General features: G+C 49.7%; 1 protein-coding gene across 2 annotated transcripts in view; it reads left to right on the top strand.

The window, feature by feature from the left end:
* The first annotated feature begins 1,014 nt into the window (after positions 1 to 1,014).
* DENND1C (DENN domain containing 1C) overlaps positions 1,015 to 15,531 on the top strand; it is a 56,932-nt gene continuing 42,415 nt past the window's right edge. For both annotated transcript variants that reach the window (XM_075343153.1, XM_075343152.1), the window contains exons 1-2: positions 1,015 to 1,260; positions 4,751 to 4,815. In XM_075343153.1, the coding sequence (XP_075199268.1) occupies positions 1,244 to 1,260; positions 4,751 to 4,815 (82 nt within the window). In that variant the 5' untranslated portion in view covers positions 1,015 to 1,243. The remainder of the gene's footprint in view (positions 1,261 to 4,750; positions 4,816 to 15,531) is intronic.

The following is a 15,531-nucleotide window of genomic DNA, read 5'->3' as shown; positions in this document are numbered from 1 at the left end:
AGATTATACAGCGTGGGTCCAGGACTTATACACTGGGGGTGAGGGGCCGGGGGTTATACACCAGGGATAAGAACCAAAGGTTATACACCAGTGGCGAGGGGCCGGAGGTAATACACTGCTGATGAGGGGCAGGAAGTTATATATTGAGGGTGAGGGGATGAGAGTTAAAACCGGGGAGAGGGGCCAGAGGTTATACACCGGGGGTAAGGGGCCAGAGCTTCTACACCGGAGGCGAGGGGCAGAAGCTTATACACTGAGGACAAGGGACCAGAGGTTATACACCAAGGGTAAGAGGCTTGAGGTAATACACCGGGGACAAGGGGCCGGAGGTAATACACTGCAGATGAGGGACTGGAGCCTATACACCGGGGGCGAGGGGTCGGAGGTTTTATATACCAGGGGTGATGGGTCGGAGGTTGTCTTCTGGGGATGAGGGGCCAGAGGTTATACACCAGGGATGAGAACCAGAGGTTATACACCTGGAGCGAGGGGCCGGAGGTGGGTCTAAATGAGAAACCTGAATTCAGTTATTAAGACATGTGTACCTAATATTTCCTGATTGTGGCAGTGAGAGGGTGTAATAGTTGCAATCGGGTAAATGGCCAACACATAGAAATAAGGGGCTGTGTCTATGGTTGAGCATTCCAGAGCACAGGTGCAGCACGGGAGGAGTCTTCGAGATGGCTGTGACAAACGGTAACGTGGGCCATTTACTGCGCTATGCTTGGACACTTATTACAATTTTGCATTTATACTCATAGAGAATTTTTTTTGAGATTTGGCCCAAATGCAGAGTCTGTTCCCCCGGCCCCCGCGCACTGTGTGGGCAGACACATATGTATTAGATTGCGCCCCATGTATAGTAACACACGTCTGGATGAGACGTAGCAGTTCCATCAGTAATGAATATTCAGTAAATATTTGCAACCAAAGAGAAAATGTTGATAGATTGAGAATGTCTTGTCACACAAGCCCTACTTCCTCTACCAAAGCCACACAGGAAATCTGACGAGCTGAGCTAACCATCAGACGCCAAAGTCAAGAAGTGCAAACCTGGACCACAAGGCAAGGAGCGTCCGAGACAGGAGGGTGCGATGACTCCCTAGAGGCCCCGACACCCAAAACCGACGAGAAGGCTACCACTCTGGGGTGAGCGGGCCACCAAAGGACCAATGAAGACCAAGAGCTGGTGGTGGTGAGGACGTAGGATCCAGAAGACGAGAGGAACCGCTGCAGAACCGCCATGGGGTCCCGCATTAAGTAAGAAACCGATCATGGATCTGTAACTCAGCCCGTGTTTGGTAACTCATCGTCTTCCTCTTTCGTCCACATCTTTCTAGTAAGAGGCCTCAAATGCCATCATCAGCAGGAGCAGAATTTAGGGCTTTTAGTCCAAAAATTCAGTAAAACATAGTCTCATGCCAAATTACCAGCAAATAACCTAAAAGTCTAATCTAAACGAACCCGATAAATCACAAACTAGTGTCTATAACAAAAAGCTGGGGACCATCCGCAGGGGCGGCACTAACATATGGATATATACGGCTTCTGCAAGTCTGAAATGACAACTGAAGATTCAGAATATGTAATAAGCAAGAAGAATCATGGCACAATCTACCCACAATGTACATATTATGACTGCTATACTATTGCGTCTATGTACCAGAATATAAGTACTATAATACTGCCCCCTATGCACAAGAATATAACTACTATAATACTACCCCTATGTACAAGAATATAACTACTATAATACTGCTCCTATGTACAAGAATATAACTACTATAATACTGTCCCTATATACAAGAATATAACTACTATAATACTACCCCTATGTACAAGAATATAACTACTATAATACTACCCCTATGTACAAGAATATAACTACTATAATAGTGTCCCTATATACAAGAATATAACTACTATAATACTGCCCCCTATGTACAAGAATATAACTACTATAACACTGCTCCCTATGTACAAGAGTATAACTACTATAATACTGCCCCCTATGTACAAGAATATAACTACTATAATACTGCCCCCTATGTACAAGAATATAACTACTATAATACTACCCCTATGTACAAGAATATAACTACTATAATACTACCCCTATGTACAAGAATATAACTACTATAATACTGTCCCTATATACAAGAATATAACTACTATAATACTGCCCCCTATGTACAAGAATATAACTACTATAACACTGCCCCCTATGTACAAGAATATAACTACTATAATACTGTCCCTATATACAAGAATATAACTACTATAATACTGCTCCCTATGTACAAGAGTATAACTACTATAATACTGCCCCTTATGTACAAGAATATATCTACTATAATACTGCTCCTATGTACAAGAATATAACTACTATAATACTGCCCCTATGTACAAGAATATAACTACTATAATACTGCCCCTATGTACAAGAATATAACTACTATAATACTGCCCCTATGTACAAGAATATATCTACTATAATACTGCTCCCTATGTACAATAATATAACTACTATAATACTGCCCCTATGTACAAGAATATAACTACTATAATACTGCCCCTATGTACAAGAATATATCTACTATAATACTGCTCCCTATGTACAATAATATAACTACTATAATACTGCCCCTATGTACAAGAATATAACTACTATAATACTGTCCCTATTTACAAGAATATAACTACTATAATACTGCCCCTATGTACAAGAATATAACTACTATAATACTGTCCCTATATACAAGAATATAACTACTATAATACTGCCCCTATGTACAAGAATATAACTACTATAATACTGTCCCTATATACAAGAATATAACTACTATAATACTGCCCCCTATGTACAAGAATATAACTACTATTATACTGCCCCTATGTACAAGAATATAACTACTATAATACTGCCCCTATGTACAAGAATATAACTACTATAATACTGCTCCCTATGTACAAGAATATAACTACTATAATACTGCCTCTATGTATGAGAATATAACTACTATAATACTGCTCCTATGTACAAGAATATAACTGCTATAATACTGACCCTATGTACAAGAATATAACTACTAGAACACTGCCCCTATGTACAAGAATATAACTACTATAATACTGCCCCTATGTACAAGAATATAACTACTATAATACTGCCCCTATGTACAAGAATATATCTACTATAATACTGCTCCCTATGTACAATAATATAACTACTATAATACTGCCCCTATGTACAAGAATATAACTACTATAATATTGTCCCTATATACAAGAATATAACTACTATAATACTGCCCCTATGTACAAGAATATAACTACTATAATACTGCCTCTATGTATGAGAATATAACTACTATAATACTGCTCCTATGTACAAGAATATAACTGCTATAATACTGACCCTATGTACAAGAATATAACTACTATAATACTGCCCCCTATGTACAAGAATATAAGTACTATAATACTGCCCCTATGTACAAGAATATAACTACTATAATACTGCCCCTATGTACAAGAATATAACTACTATAATACTGCCTCTATGTATGAGAATATAACTACTATAATACTGCCCCTATGTACAAGAATATAACTGCTATAATACTGCCCCTATGTACAAGAATATAACTACTATAATACTGCCCCTATGTACAAGAATATAATTACTATAATACTGCCCCATATATACAAGAATATATCTACTATAATACTGCCCCTATGTACAAGAATATAACTACTATAATACTGCCCCTATGTACAAGAATATAACTACTATAATACTGCCCCTATGTACAGGAATATATCTACTATAATACTGCCCCTATATACAAGACTATAACTACTATAATACTGCCCCTATGTACAAGAGTATAACTACTATAATACTGCCCCTATGTACAAGAGTATAACTACTATAATACTGCCCCCTATATACAAGAATATAACTACTATAATACTGCCCCCTATGTACAAGAATATAACTACTATAATACTGCCCCCATGTACAAGAATATAACTACTATAATACTGCCCCCTATGTACAAGAATATAACTACTATAATACTGCCCCCTATATACAAGAATATATCTACTATAATACTGCCCCCTATATACAAGAATATAACTACTATAATACTGCCCCTATGTACAAGAATATAACTACTATAATACTGCCCCTATGTACAAGAATATAACTACTATAATACTGCCCCTATGTGCAGGAATATAACTGCTATAATACCGCCCCCTATGTACAAGAATATAACTACTATAATACTGCCCCTATGTGCAGGAATATAACTGCTATAATACCGCCCCCTATGTTGCAGAATATTTGGTTATTTGTCTGTGCTGTGGTCAGCTTATAATTAGATGTGATGCGGCTGGATGATAACTTTTGGACACTTTTGTGTACCTTTACGTCTCTCGTCTTTGTGATTTCTGGCGCCTTTTTATTCTATAATACAGAGATACAATATGTAGTGACCAGCAGACTCCGGCGCTGTGCTGGGTGAGGAGTATATCAGAGGCCGATGCACTAGGTGGCAGCACAACACATGAAATAAGTAGGAATACTCTGGGAGATTTGTGTGGAGATATGCCGCCATCACATCAGTGTCGCACCGTCTGGCCGCTTTTCTCGCCCTTCGCAGATGTATTTTTACGGTCTTCGGCTATTTTCTTTCTTCCGTTTTTCCAGCCGATATTTATCTCTGATTTTCTTTTGCAGAGAAAACCCAGACAGAATATTTGAAGGATTCTTTGAAGTTTTGAGGCCGACATCTCAGGATAAAGGTGAGGCGTAGTGTAGATTATAGCCGTACTATAATACACAGTCTGTGGAGCCGGTTCCCGCAGGATACAGACCGCAGCTGCTGCAGAAGCTCTTTGAGGAGCCGCTCGGAGTCACTGCTAGTTTTGGCCTTAATGACAAACCTTATGTTTTATCATTTTGTACAATAAATACAGAATACGAAAAAGAAAAACACTTGTTTTGCTGTTGTCGTAGTTTGATAGAACCTCAGCTGCTGCAGAGCCTCATAATACACACCTCAGCTGCTGCAGAGCCTCATAATACACACCTCAGCTGCTGCAGAGCCTCATAATACACACCTCAGCTGCTGCAGAGCTTAATAATACACACCTCAGCTGCTGCAGAACCTCATAATACACACCTCAGCTGCTGCAGAGCCTCATAATACACACCTCAGCTGCTGCAGAGCCTCATAATACACACCTCAGCTGCTGCAGAGCTTAATAATACACACCTCAGCTGCTGCAGAGCCTCATAATACACACCTCAGCTGCTGCAGAGCTTAATAATACACACCTCAGCTGCTGCAGAGCCTCATAATACACACCTCAGCTGCTGCAGAGCCTCATAATACACACCTCAGCTGCTGCAGAGCCTCATAATACACACCTCAGCTGCTGCAGAGCCTCATAATACACACCTCAGCTGCTGCAGAGCTTAATAATACACACCTCAGCTGCTGCAGAGCCTCATAATACACACCTCAGCTGCTGCAGAGCCTCATAATACACCTCAGCTGCTGCAGAACAGGATAATACACACCTCAGCTGCTGCAGAACCTTATAATACACCTCAGCTGCTGCAGAGCCTCATAATACACCTCAGCTGCTGCAGAACAGGATAATACACACCTCAGCTGCCGCAGAACCTTATAATTCTCACCTCAGCTGCTGCAGAACCTTATAATACACCTCAGCTGCTGCAGAGCCTCATAATACACCTCAGCTGCTGCAGAACAGGATAATACACACCTCAGCTGCCGCAGAACCTTATAATTCTCACCTCAGCTGCTGCAGAACCTTATAATACACCTCAGCTGCTGCAGGACCTCATAATACACCTCATCTGCTGCAGAACAGCGTAATACACACCTCAGCTGCTGCAGAGCCTCATAATACACACCTCAGCTGCTGCAGAGCCTCATAATACTCACCTCAGCTGCTTCAGAGCCTCATAATATGTGAAGCCCCTCACCTACAGGTCGCCTCAGGGTCTTCACGTGCTGGGAATCTTCCGGCAACAGGTAGGTCAGGTTAGCATTAATAGGAATCGTGACGCCACTCTCGTCTTTGCGATCAGGGGGTGACCGCACTGCAGTTTAGCGAGCGTCTGGGGCTGATGGTAATTGCAGCTAGATGGTGTGGCCTCCCGAGAGTGAGGCTGACCCCAGGGGCTCAGGTGTAAGTGCGTAGTACCACAGGTCGCAGAAGAACACACATACAGTCCAGAAATGTCTTTCAGGGTTTTACTCACTTTCTGATGGTGGAGTGAGGCAGCCCGGGCGATGCTATGATGAACCAGGTGGAAGCAGGTATCTCTCAGACTGATATAGGGGTGACTGCTGACTCGCCTTCCTAGCATTTCTTGTTTCGGATAACCCCTAACTTGAAGTATTGCGGGATTCACCCAGGGAAGTCGCGACTGCCTCTCTCCCCTTTCTGACCCGTTTGCTGACAGCGTGGACCAAGGATAAGATGGCTCCAGGCTCGATCCTCCTTATGAGCCCCCTTGTTGCTGTTGATGCTGCGGGTTCTGTGATGGTTGGTGGGGGACTTATTGTCCACCCCACTGGCAGGTTTAGTAGGTAGTTAAACTTGAGCATATTTCAGGACCCTGTTTCCCCTGCGTGCCTAGCCCTCCAGAAGTCTCTGTACATGACCAGCTGGTTCCCTCAGTGTCCTCCAGACTAGCTGATTTCCCCAGCGTCTTTCCTTCTAGCTTCTGGTGACTGAACTCCCCTGCCAGCAGCCACTACAGGTGCAGGGTCTGACTAGTGTCCGCTCACTTGCGTCTGCACCTCAGACTCGGCTGCTCCACTCCTACTTCTTTGACTGCCACTACATACTCTCCGTCTCCAGACCCACTACTCCACCACTAGCTGGGATGCGAGGGCTACGCCCCCTTCCTAGGTCTGACCAGGGGTCCCCTCTAAGCTGTGTGTGTGTGTCCTGGGTACTTCGTGTCTGTGAGTACACACCCTAGTCAGTCTTTGGGATTACCTGTTTGTACTGACCCAGCATGGGTGCAATACTCAGTGGTGCCTGACCAGGTCAGGGGCGCTACATTCCCCCTTAGTTATCAACAGCACGTCCTCGGGCTGTAAAGACAAGAAAATTTTAAAGTGCAACATTTTCACATAAAAACAGTTAAACATTATAAAACATTTAAAACATTGTACCAGGTACCATTTTTCACCACCCTCCAACCACAAGTCCATTACCCACCCAAAACCCTCTCATCTTCTTTTCCTAAGGTTGGTGGTAAAAGGTAGGCCTCATAAACAGGCGTACTCGCTTCCGCGTGGTGGAGAGCCAGGCCCCATAAACAGACGTTCTCCCTTGTCGTAGGCGAGTCAGGCCCCATAAACAGGCGTGCTCTTAGCTTTTGGATAGCAAGCGCCATCACAGGCGTGCTTCCTGGTGGTGCAGAGCCAGGCCCCATAAACAGGCGTGCTCTGAGTTGGTATCGCTGGGGTAACTACATACACTGCGAGAGTTTGTGGCTATTGCCAGTTCATAGCCTTATGGTCCGTCTTTTTTCAAAGTGCACAAAACCAGGTGCTTAAAACATGTAGAACAGTTCTCGCAACAGTTTTTGTGGGCACATCTTGAACTTCAACGTTGCTTCAACTGGTAAAACTTGTCTGTACTTTTCTTTACTTTTCTTCTCAATCAAACGGACTTTCTCCTCTCGAAACCAGGGCTCTTGCTTGCAGGGCTCTGATACCTGGAGGTTTTTGCATCTTCATTTTCAGTATAGTCTTCTTTCTTTTGCACATTTTCAGTATCCCCTAGCAGTGGTGATAACTCTGGGGACCTGGTGGGAGTTGCAGGGACGTAGCTTGGGCTTTCTGCCGTATGCTTGGGGCACTGTACAACGTCCAGGGCATACCAGCCCCTTTCAAATTTAACATTTTTATTGATTTTCATAACATAAGCAAATCCAATCACTTATATGCAAAATAGAGAGAATAGCATCATGGTGCACTCAATAACAACAATCTATATTCCCTGCATCAGAGGCAGGAATCACTTAAAAAAGGAACAGAGGAGAGAGGGAAAGAGTGAAGAAGGAGGGGAGAGTAATAGAAAAGAAGAGAGGTATGCCACGAACACCCCCGCCCGTCCGGACCAAGACCCATAATTAAAGAGCACTCAGGAAGGTCTTACTTCGTTCGTACGAGTGCGTATCACAAACTACCTCCATACCAGCCCCTTTCACCCATGTGCCTGGTGTACTCCACAACATCTCCCATGTAGAGGTCTCGGCCAGGGTGTCCTCTGGGCAGGTGGGACCGGACATCCCTTCTGGACACAGATATGCCCTCTTTGACACCAGCCTCCACGATGAAGCCATAACCAGTATGTAGATTAAATTCTTCTACGACACCAAGGTGGATAGGGCCTCTGGCCTGGTGCTTGGCTCGTCGCAGGGATTGTTTTTCTTCTAGATCCCGAGACGTCACCAGCTCCTTCTCAGGGGGGGTTTGTACCGGAGGTTGTGTGGCGCCCTGGACTAGCCAGGTCGTCACAGTTACTGCAACAACACACCCCACACCCCGAGATGGGCACATCAGCCAGACACCAAATCCTTGTTGCCTCCCTCCAGGGGCTGAAGTCCACACCAGGTGCGGTGGAGCCAGGCGGTTGGCCCTACCCACTGAGGAGTTCACAGTCCTGGAGGCGGGAAAAGGAAGTCAGTCAGTTAGGGAAGTGAAAGAGAGAGGAGTGAAGTGAGGAGCAGACTGAGCGTGTCCGGGTACGTGGCCCGGGCACCAAGAGCAAGGTTGGCAGACGGTGGTGGCTGTCTGCAGGAGAGGCGGATCGACGCGGAACCGTAAAACCGGGGACGGGCGGTGGCCCGCCGGTACCGAACCGGGGAGCGAAGAGAAGCCAGCACAAATCGGCAGGGCCTGCGGACCCTGACCAGGCTTGGAGTCGCCGTTAAACAGGTTAAATCCGTTAGTGACCGGAACCCCAGGGGTTTCCAAACAGCCAAGACCCGATTGAAGGCAACCGTCCAAACAGCAACAGGGAAATACAGCTACCGCCACAGCTAGAATTCCCAGGGCCAGAGCCTGCAGGCAAAAGGGCTCCTCCGGCATATATCCACGCTGGGGAGCGGATTACCGGTGGGAAGCCATCGGGACCGAAGTTACACAACAGGTGCAGGAAAAGGCAGCCATCACCAACCGTCCGTGAGAAACCACAGCAGCCGGCTGCGGGACCTGTCCATCCAGCCGTTTGTTTTACCGGAGACTCTGCATCTGTTCTTGGCTGAGTGAGTACCACCGTGCCATCCGGCATCGCGCTGCCCCCGCGACCCTGCACCTCACCAACTGTACCTCCCCGTCACACCTTACTGGGCCCCGGGACACCAACCCCTACCCACGGAGGGGGAAACAACATCCCAGCTGCTCCCTGCCATCGCTCCCGGGATCCTCATCACCAGCAGCGGTGGTGCCCCAACCTCACCAGAAACCGTGGGTGGCGTCAAATCCCCAAACCAAACTACCCCCCCTTTCACTCACGGGCGAGGAGCGCCGCTCGAGTCCCCGGATCTGGCCCACCGCTCGAGTCACCGAGCAGCAGCAGCAGCGCCTGACCTGAGCGTGGTGAGCGCAGCGCGCCCTCCCCGCCCGCGACAACTTGGCGTCACGAACAGGATCTTACCGTTCTGCCGGCTGGTAGAAGTGCGCCTTGTGTCCCGCCGGCGGCGTCCGGCCTAAAAATTACAGAAGCCGCCATCTTGGGCGCGAAGACTTTGCCGCTCGAGCGTCTTCTCGAGCAGTGGAGGCGCGAAAGCCGAAGCTCCGCCCCTGAAGAGGAGGTGCTGAGAAAGAACCAAGGGGGACGGATGGCGTCCGGCCGCATGTGAACCGCGGCGGCTGTTAAAGCAGGGACGCCAGGACTCTGCGGCCATATTTTGGTTCCTGGAAGGTACCGCTACCAACATGTCCGACCCGTCAAGCCACGCGGAGCTCCCGGGGCCAGTGCCCGGAACAGCGGCATGGCTCAGGGCCCGAACGGCGAGGATCTGTCAGCATTACCGGAGTCAGATATGTCTTCTGATGGAGCAGTGGACCGCGGAGGTGGAGGAGTTGGCTGCGGTCGCCTGGGTGTACGGGATGGAGGCCATGATGGAGGAGCTGGTGAGTGACCCACGCCCCTGTGTCCCTGAGGGACCGGCCGTTGCGGGTGAGGGACCCGGTCTGCCCCTAGCCCCCATACTGTCTCAGTCTTCCCTGCCCATGTGCCCCGCCGCCGCTGGTCCGTCTGGCTTACGGCCTCCTGCAGCGGCAGCAGAAAGAATGGCGAGCCCAGAGTCTGCGGCAGCCGGCGGCAATCCGCCTGGCGCAGGAACGGATGATAGTGACCCCGGGCCTGACACGGAGCCTGTCTCGGAGGAGGAAGGAGCCATCGCCTTGTATGAAATGGAGGCCACTTACATCCCACAGAGCGGAAATAATGGATATCGGGCGGCCCTTCCCCGTCGCGCCTACCACGCGCTGGAGGGGCTGGTACCCGTGTTTTTCCACCCGGGGCCGGGTGAAGAGGATGCAAGTGAGCAGTGATGGCAGCGGTCCCTCCGTTGCACTGTTGTCCCCGTTGGGACCACCAGTACCGTTACCTGTTTAATGAAAGTAATCAACCGAAGATGTTACCTGATTGTCGACTGTGATTGAACCGGCCGTTGCCGGCAAGTTGTCCCCGTAGGGACCCTTGGCACCGTGCATAAGAAACTGCTTATGGACATGCCTGAGAACTAGCAGGGCAACCACAGACTTGTGGGTATGTAAATATGTTGGCATGTTTCCGTTACCGCCTCCGGAGAGGCTGATTTGGAGGATGGGCCTGGAGGAAAGAGATGGCCCAGGCCCGCCACTACCGTAATCGGTGGCAATCCTCCGGGGGTCAGGGGTCCCCCATGGATGTGGGGTCCCCTGAAGTGACCGTAGGGTACGAGACACCGTACCCGTTCCCGCTCGGGCAGCCTGGATCTGGACTTGGGTCAAGGGGTGCTGCCCACTTCTTAGGGGCAGCATCAGGGCCAGGTTGTTTGGGTGGGAGAGCGGAAGCCGTCTGTTTAATAAAAAAATTGACTACCGTTAGTAACGTTAAAGTACCGTGCCTCCCGTTAAGGGAAGATTCATAAAAAAAAAAATGCTTGTTCAATGTTTTTATATGTTTTATCTTTTTCAGTTGTGAAAATAAAACCGGTGATGGACGGGCAGCCCGCGGACGGTCTGCATTTAACCAAGGGGGAATGTGGCGCCCTGGACTAGCCAAGTCGTCACAGTTACTGCAACAACACACCCCACACCCCGAGATAGGCACATCAGCTAGACACCAAATCCTTGTTGCCTCCCTCCAGGGGCTGATGTCCACACCAGGTGGGGTGGAGCCAGGCTGTTGGCCCCACCCACTGAGGAGTTCACAGTCCTGGAGGCGGGAAAAGGAAGTCAGTCAGTTAGGGAAGTGAAAGAGAGAGGAGTGAAGTGAGGAGCAGACTGACCGTGTCCGGGTACGTGGCCCGGGCACCAAGAGCAAGGTTGGCAGACGGTGGTGGCCGTCTGCAGGAGAGGCGGATCGACGCGGAACCGTAGGACCGGGGATGGGTGGTGGCCCGCCGGTACCGAACCGGGGAGCGAAGAGAAGCCAGGACAAACCGGCAGGGCCTGAGGACCCCGACCAGGCTTGGAGTCGCCGTTAAACAGGTCAAATCCGTTAGTGACCGGAACCCCAGGGGTTTCCAAACAGCCAAGACCCGATTGAAGGCAACCGTCCAAACAGCAACAGGGAAATACAGCTACCGCCACAGCTAGAATTCCCAGGGCCAGAGCCTGCGCGCAAAAGGGCTCCTCCGGCATATATCCACGCTGGGGAGCGGGTTACCGGTGGGAAGCCATCGGGACCGAAGTTACACAAAAGGTGCAGGGAAAGGTAGCCATCACCAACCGTCCGGGAGAAACCACAGCAGCCGGCTGCGGGACTCGTCCATCCAGCCATTTGTTTTACCGGAGACTCTGCATCTGTTCTTGGCTGAGTGAGTACCACCGTGCCATCCGGCACCATGCTGCCACCACGACCCTGCACCTCACCGACCGTACCTCCCCGTCACACCTTACCGGGCCCCGGGACACCAACCCCTACCCACGGAGGGGGAAACAACATCCCAGCTGCTCCCTGCCATCGCTCCCGGGAGCCCCGTCACCAGCAGCGGTGGTGCCCCAACCTCACCAGAAACCGTGGGTGGCGTTACGGACCAAATCCTCAAACCAAACTACCCCCTTTCACTCACGGGCGAGGAGCGCCGCTCGAGTCCCCGGATCTGGCCCACCGCTCGAGCCACCGAGCAGCAGCAGCAGCGCCAGACCCGAGCGTGGTGAGCGCAGCGCGCCCTCCCCGCCCGCGACAGTTGCTTTGCCCTTACGTGGCGTCGTCCTTTGCTGGCTGGCCTCCGCATCACCATCACTTCACTGTCTGCGGGCTCCCAGGTCAGATGCATACTGGGCATGAAGACGTCTAGTGCTTCTTCTGGCTGCGCTGGCAGCGGCTCCGGGGATGAGCCCTCATCTGCTGGCCAGGGTGGTGGACTCTTCTCTGCCACAGCGGGTATCGGGACTGCTCCGGGTACGGACGGCAGCCTGGGGACCAAGTACATGTCCACTAGATGGGTGGGAAACCGAGCCTTTAAATCTTGTTTTAGTCACACCATTTCTTTGGCCAGTTCTGGCGGGAAGGTATAGGCGGCATCCCCAGTCAGCGACAGGGGTGCTGTGACCGCTTCTGGTCTGGGGGTAGAAGTAGAAGGCGTTGCAGCCTGATCTGGTCTGGATGGACGCGGCGTTGCTGCGGCCTGGTCTGGGCTGGCCGGACGGGACGTTGCTGTGGCCTGGTCTGGTCTGGCCGGATGCGGCGTGCCTGCACCGGACGTCGCAGCAGGGGTCACAGCGGGAACCGCAGCAGGGATCATCTCTGGTAACAGCGCCGGCGGGGTCAGCACACCTGAGCAGGCAGGGGCAGCGTGGGACTCACCCAAAGGCATCAGCAAGGGGGTCTGGGTGGTCACTTCTCGGCTCGGCACTTGTCGCGCGGTCCACCTCTCATAGGCCCGAACTGCCGCAGCCGTCTCCCGTAGCTCTGAGCGACACTCCATCACTTGCTGGAGGATTCGTGCTTGCATCCGGTCACAGAACTGGGCGAGCTCCCAGTCCCACCAGGCGGCAGTGCCTGGTTCTGGCTCACTGTTTGCAGACGCCATCCTCTCTCTGTCGCTGCTCACCAGGTTCTGGTCACGCTGCAGCCTAAGTTTCGTTTTCCGCCCTTGACTAGAACATTCGTTTAGGGTCAGATCCGCCCCCATCTTCCCTGTGCACTCCGCCTTGAACGCTTCATGAGTTCTCCGATTGCCACGCCTCTTTGTGGGTGGTTACTTCTTTTTGCACGGGCTGCTGTTGTTTCTTGGCGCACTTTCTGCGGTGGCAATATAGCGGCGTTTCAAATTTTTCAAGCGGACCGACAGGTCACCTGTCTTAACAGGTCTAGTCCTTATCCTGTTCGTGACGCCAGATGTGAAGCCCCTCACCTACAGGTCGTCTCAGGGTCTTCACGTGCTGGGAATCTTCCGGCAACAGGTAGGTCAGGTTAGCTTTAATAGGAATCGTGACGCCACTCTCGTCTTTGCGGTCAGGGGGTGACCGCCACTGCAGTTTAGCGAGCGTCTGGGGCTGATGGTAATTGCAGCTAGATGGTGTGGCCTCCCGAGAGTAAGGCTGACCCCAGGGCCCAGTGTAAGTGCGTAGTACCACAGGTCGCAGAAGAACACACAGTCCAGAAATGTCTTTCAGGGTTTTACTCACTTTCTGATGGTGGAGTGAGGCAGCCCGGGCGATGCTATGATGAACCAGGTGGAAGCAGGTATCTCTCAGACTGATATAGGGGTGACTGCTGACTCGCCTTCCTAGCATTTCTTGTTTCGGATAACCCCTAACTTGAAGTATTGCGGGATTCACTCAGGGAAGTCGCGACTGCCTTTCTCCCCTTTCTGACCCGTTTGCTGACAGCGTGGACCAAGGATAAGATGGCTCCAGGCTCGATCCTTCTTATGAGCCCCCTCGTTGCTGTTGAAGCTGCGGGTTCTGTGATGGTTGGTGTGGGACTTTGTTGTCCACCCCACCGGCAGGTTTAGTAGGTAGTTAAACTTGAGCATATTTCAGGACCCTGTTTCCCCTGCGTGCCTAGCCCTCCAGAAGTCTCTGTACACGACCAGCTGGTTCCCTCAGTGTCCTCCAGACTAGCTGATTTCCCCAGCGTCTTTCCTTCCAGCTTCTGGTGACTGAACTCCCCCGCCAGCAGCCACTACAGGTGCAGGGTCTGACTAGTGTCCGCTCACTTGCGTCTGCACCTCACTCGGCTGCTCCACTCCTACTCCGTTGACTGCCACTACATACTCTCCGTCTCCAGTCCCACTACTCCACCACTAGCTGGCATGCGAGGGCTATGCCCCCTTCCTGGGTTTGACCAGGGGTCCCCTCTAAGCTGTGTGTGTGTGTCCTGGGTACTTCGTGTCTGTGCGTACACACCCTAGTCAGCCTTTGGGATTACCTGTTTGTACTGACCCAGCATGGGTGCAGTACTCAGAGGTGCCTGACCAGGTCAGGGGCGCCACAAATACACATCTCAGCTGCTGCAAATCAGCATATTACACCTCAGCTGTTTCAGACCAGGACAATACACACCTCGCCTCCTGCAATATTTCTGTACTGCACAATATTAGATCTCTCAGTTGACGTTTCGCCTGTTAAGGTCCTGCAATAAGCAGGGTCTATAGGCTGGATGATGCGAAGGCCATTACTTGGCCTTGAGTTGCCATGGAAACTACAGGCATACCGTGATTGAGAGGTACAAATAGGCTTAAAGGGCATGAACAAAGTTAATTTAAAAGTTGATTTTAATCAATAGATCTTGGAATAATAATAATTTCCACAATTGGATGTGTTTACAAAAATGTTCCTGTGCTGAGATAATCTTACATATGTGTCCCTGCTTTGTACTGTGTAATGGCTGTGTCTGACCGTACAGGGACATGGTCTGATCATACCACATCTAATGGGCAGGGCGGACACAAAAGAGTATACAGGCATTACAGCATGGGATCGCAAATAATTCTTCCTTTGAGGTAAAACATTTTTTAAAAACAAGCAGGAAAATGTTTTACCTCACAAAAAGAATTACTGTGTTCCTCTACTGTGCTCCAGCCACAGCTATTAAAGGCACATAAAGGCTGATTAAATTATCAATTATCGACTGGGAAAGATGCGGGTCTAGCGTGTGAGCCTGCATTTAAAGTCAGGAGGCGTCTTGAAGCTTCATCACCAACAAAAGCTTTTGAACGACGTATTAAATACATTTCAGAATCAGTGTTCAATACTTTTTTCCCTGTGTCATTTCTCGTTTTTACACATGGACATATAT

Source organism: Anomaloglossus baeobatrachus, chromosome 4 (assembly GCF_048569485.1).
Source record: "Anomaloglossus baeobatrachus isolate aAnoBae1 chromosome 4, aAnoBae1.hap1, whole genome shotgun sequence".
NCBI lineage: Eukaryota > Metazoa > Chordata > Amphibia > Anura > Aromobatidae > Anomaloglossus > Anomaloglossus baeobatrachus.
Note: the sequence above shows the minus strand (reverse complement) of the source record. Positions and strands in the feature narration are given on the sequence as shown.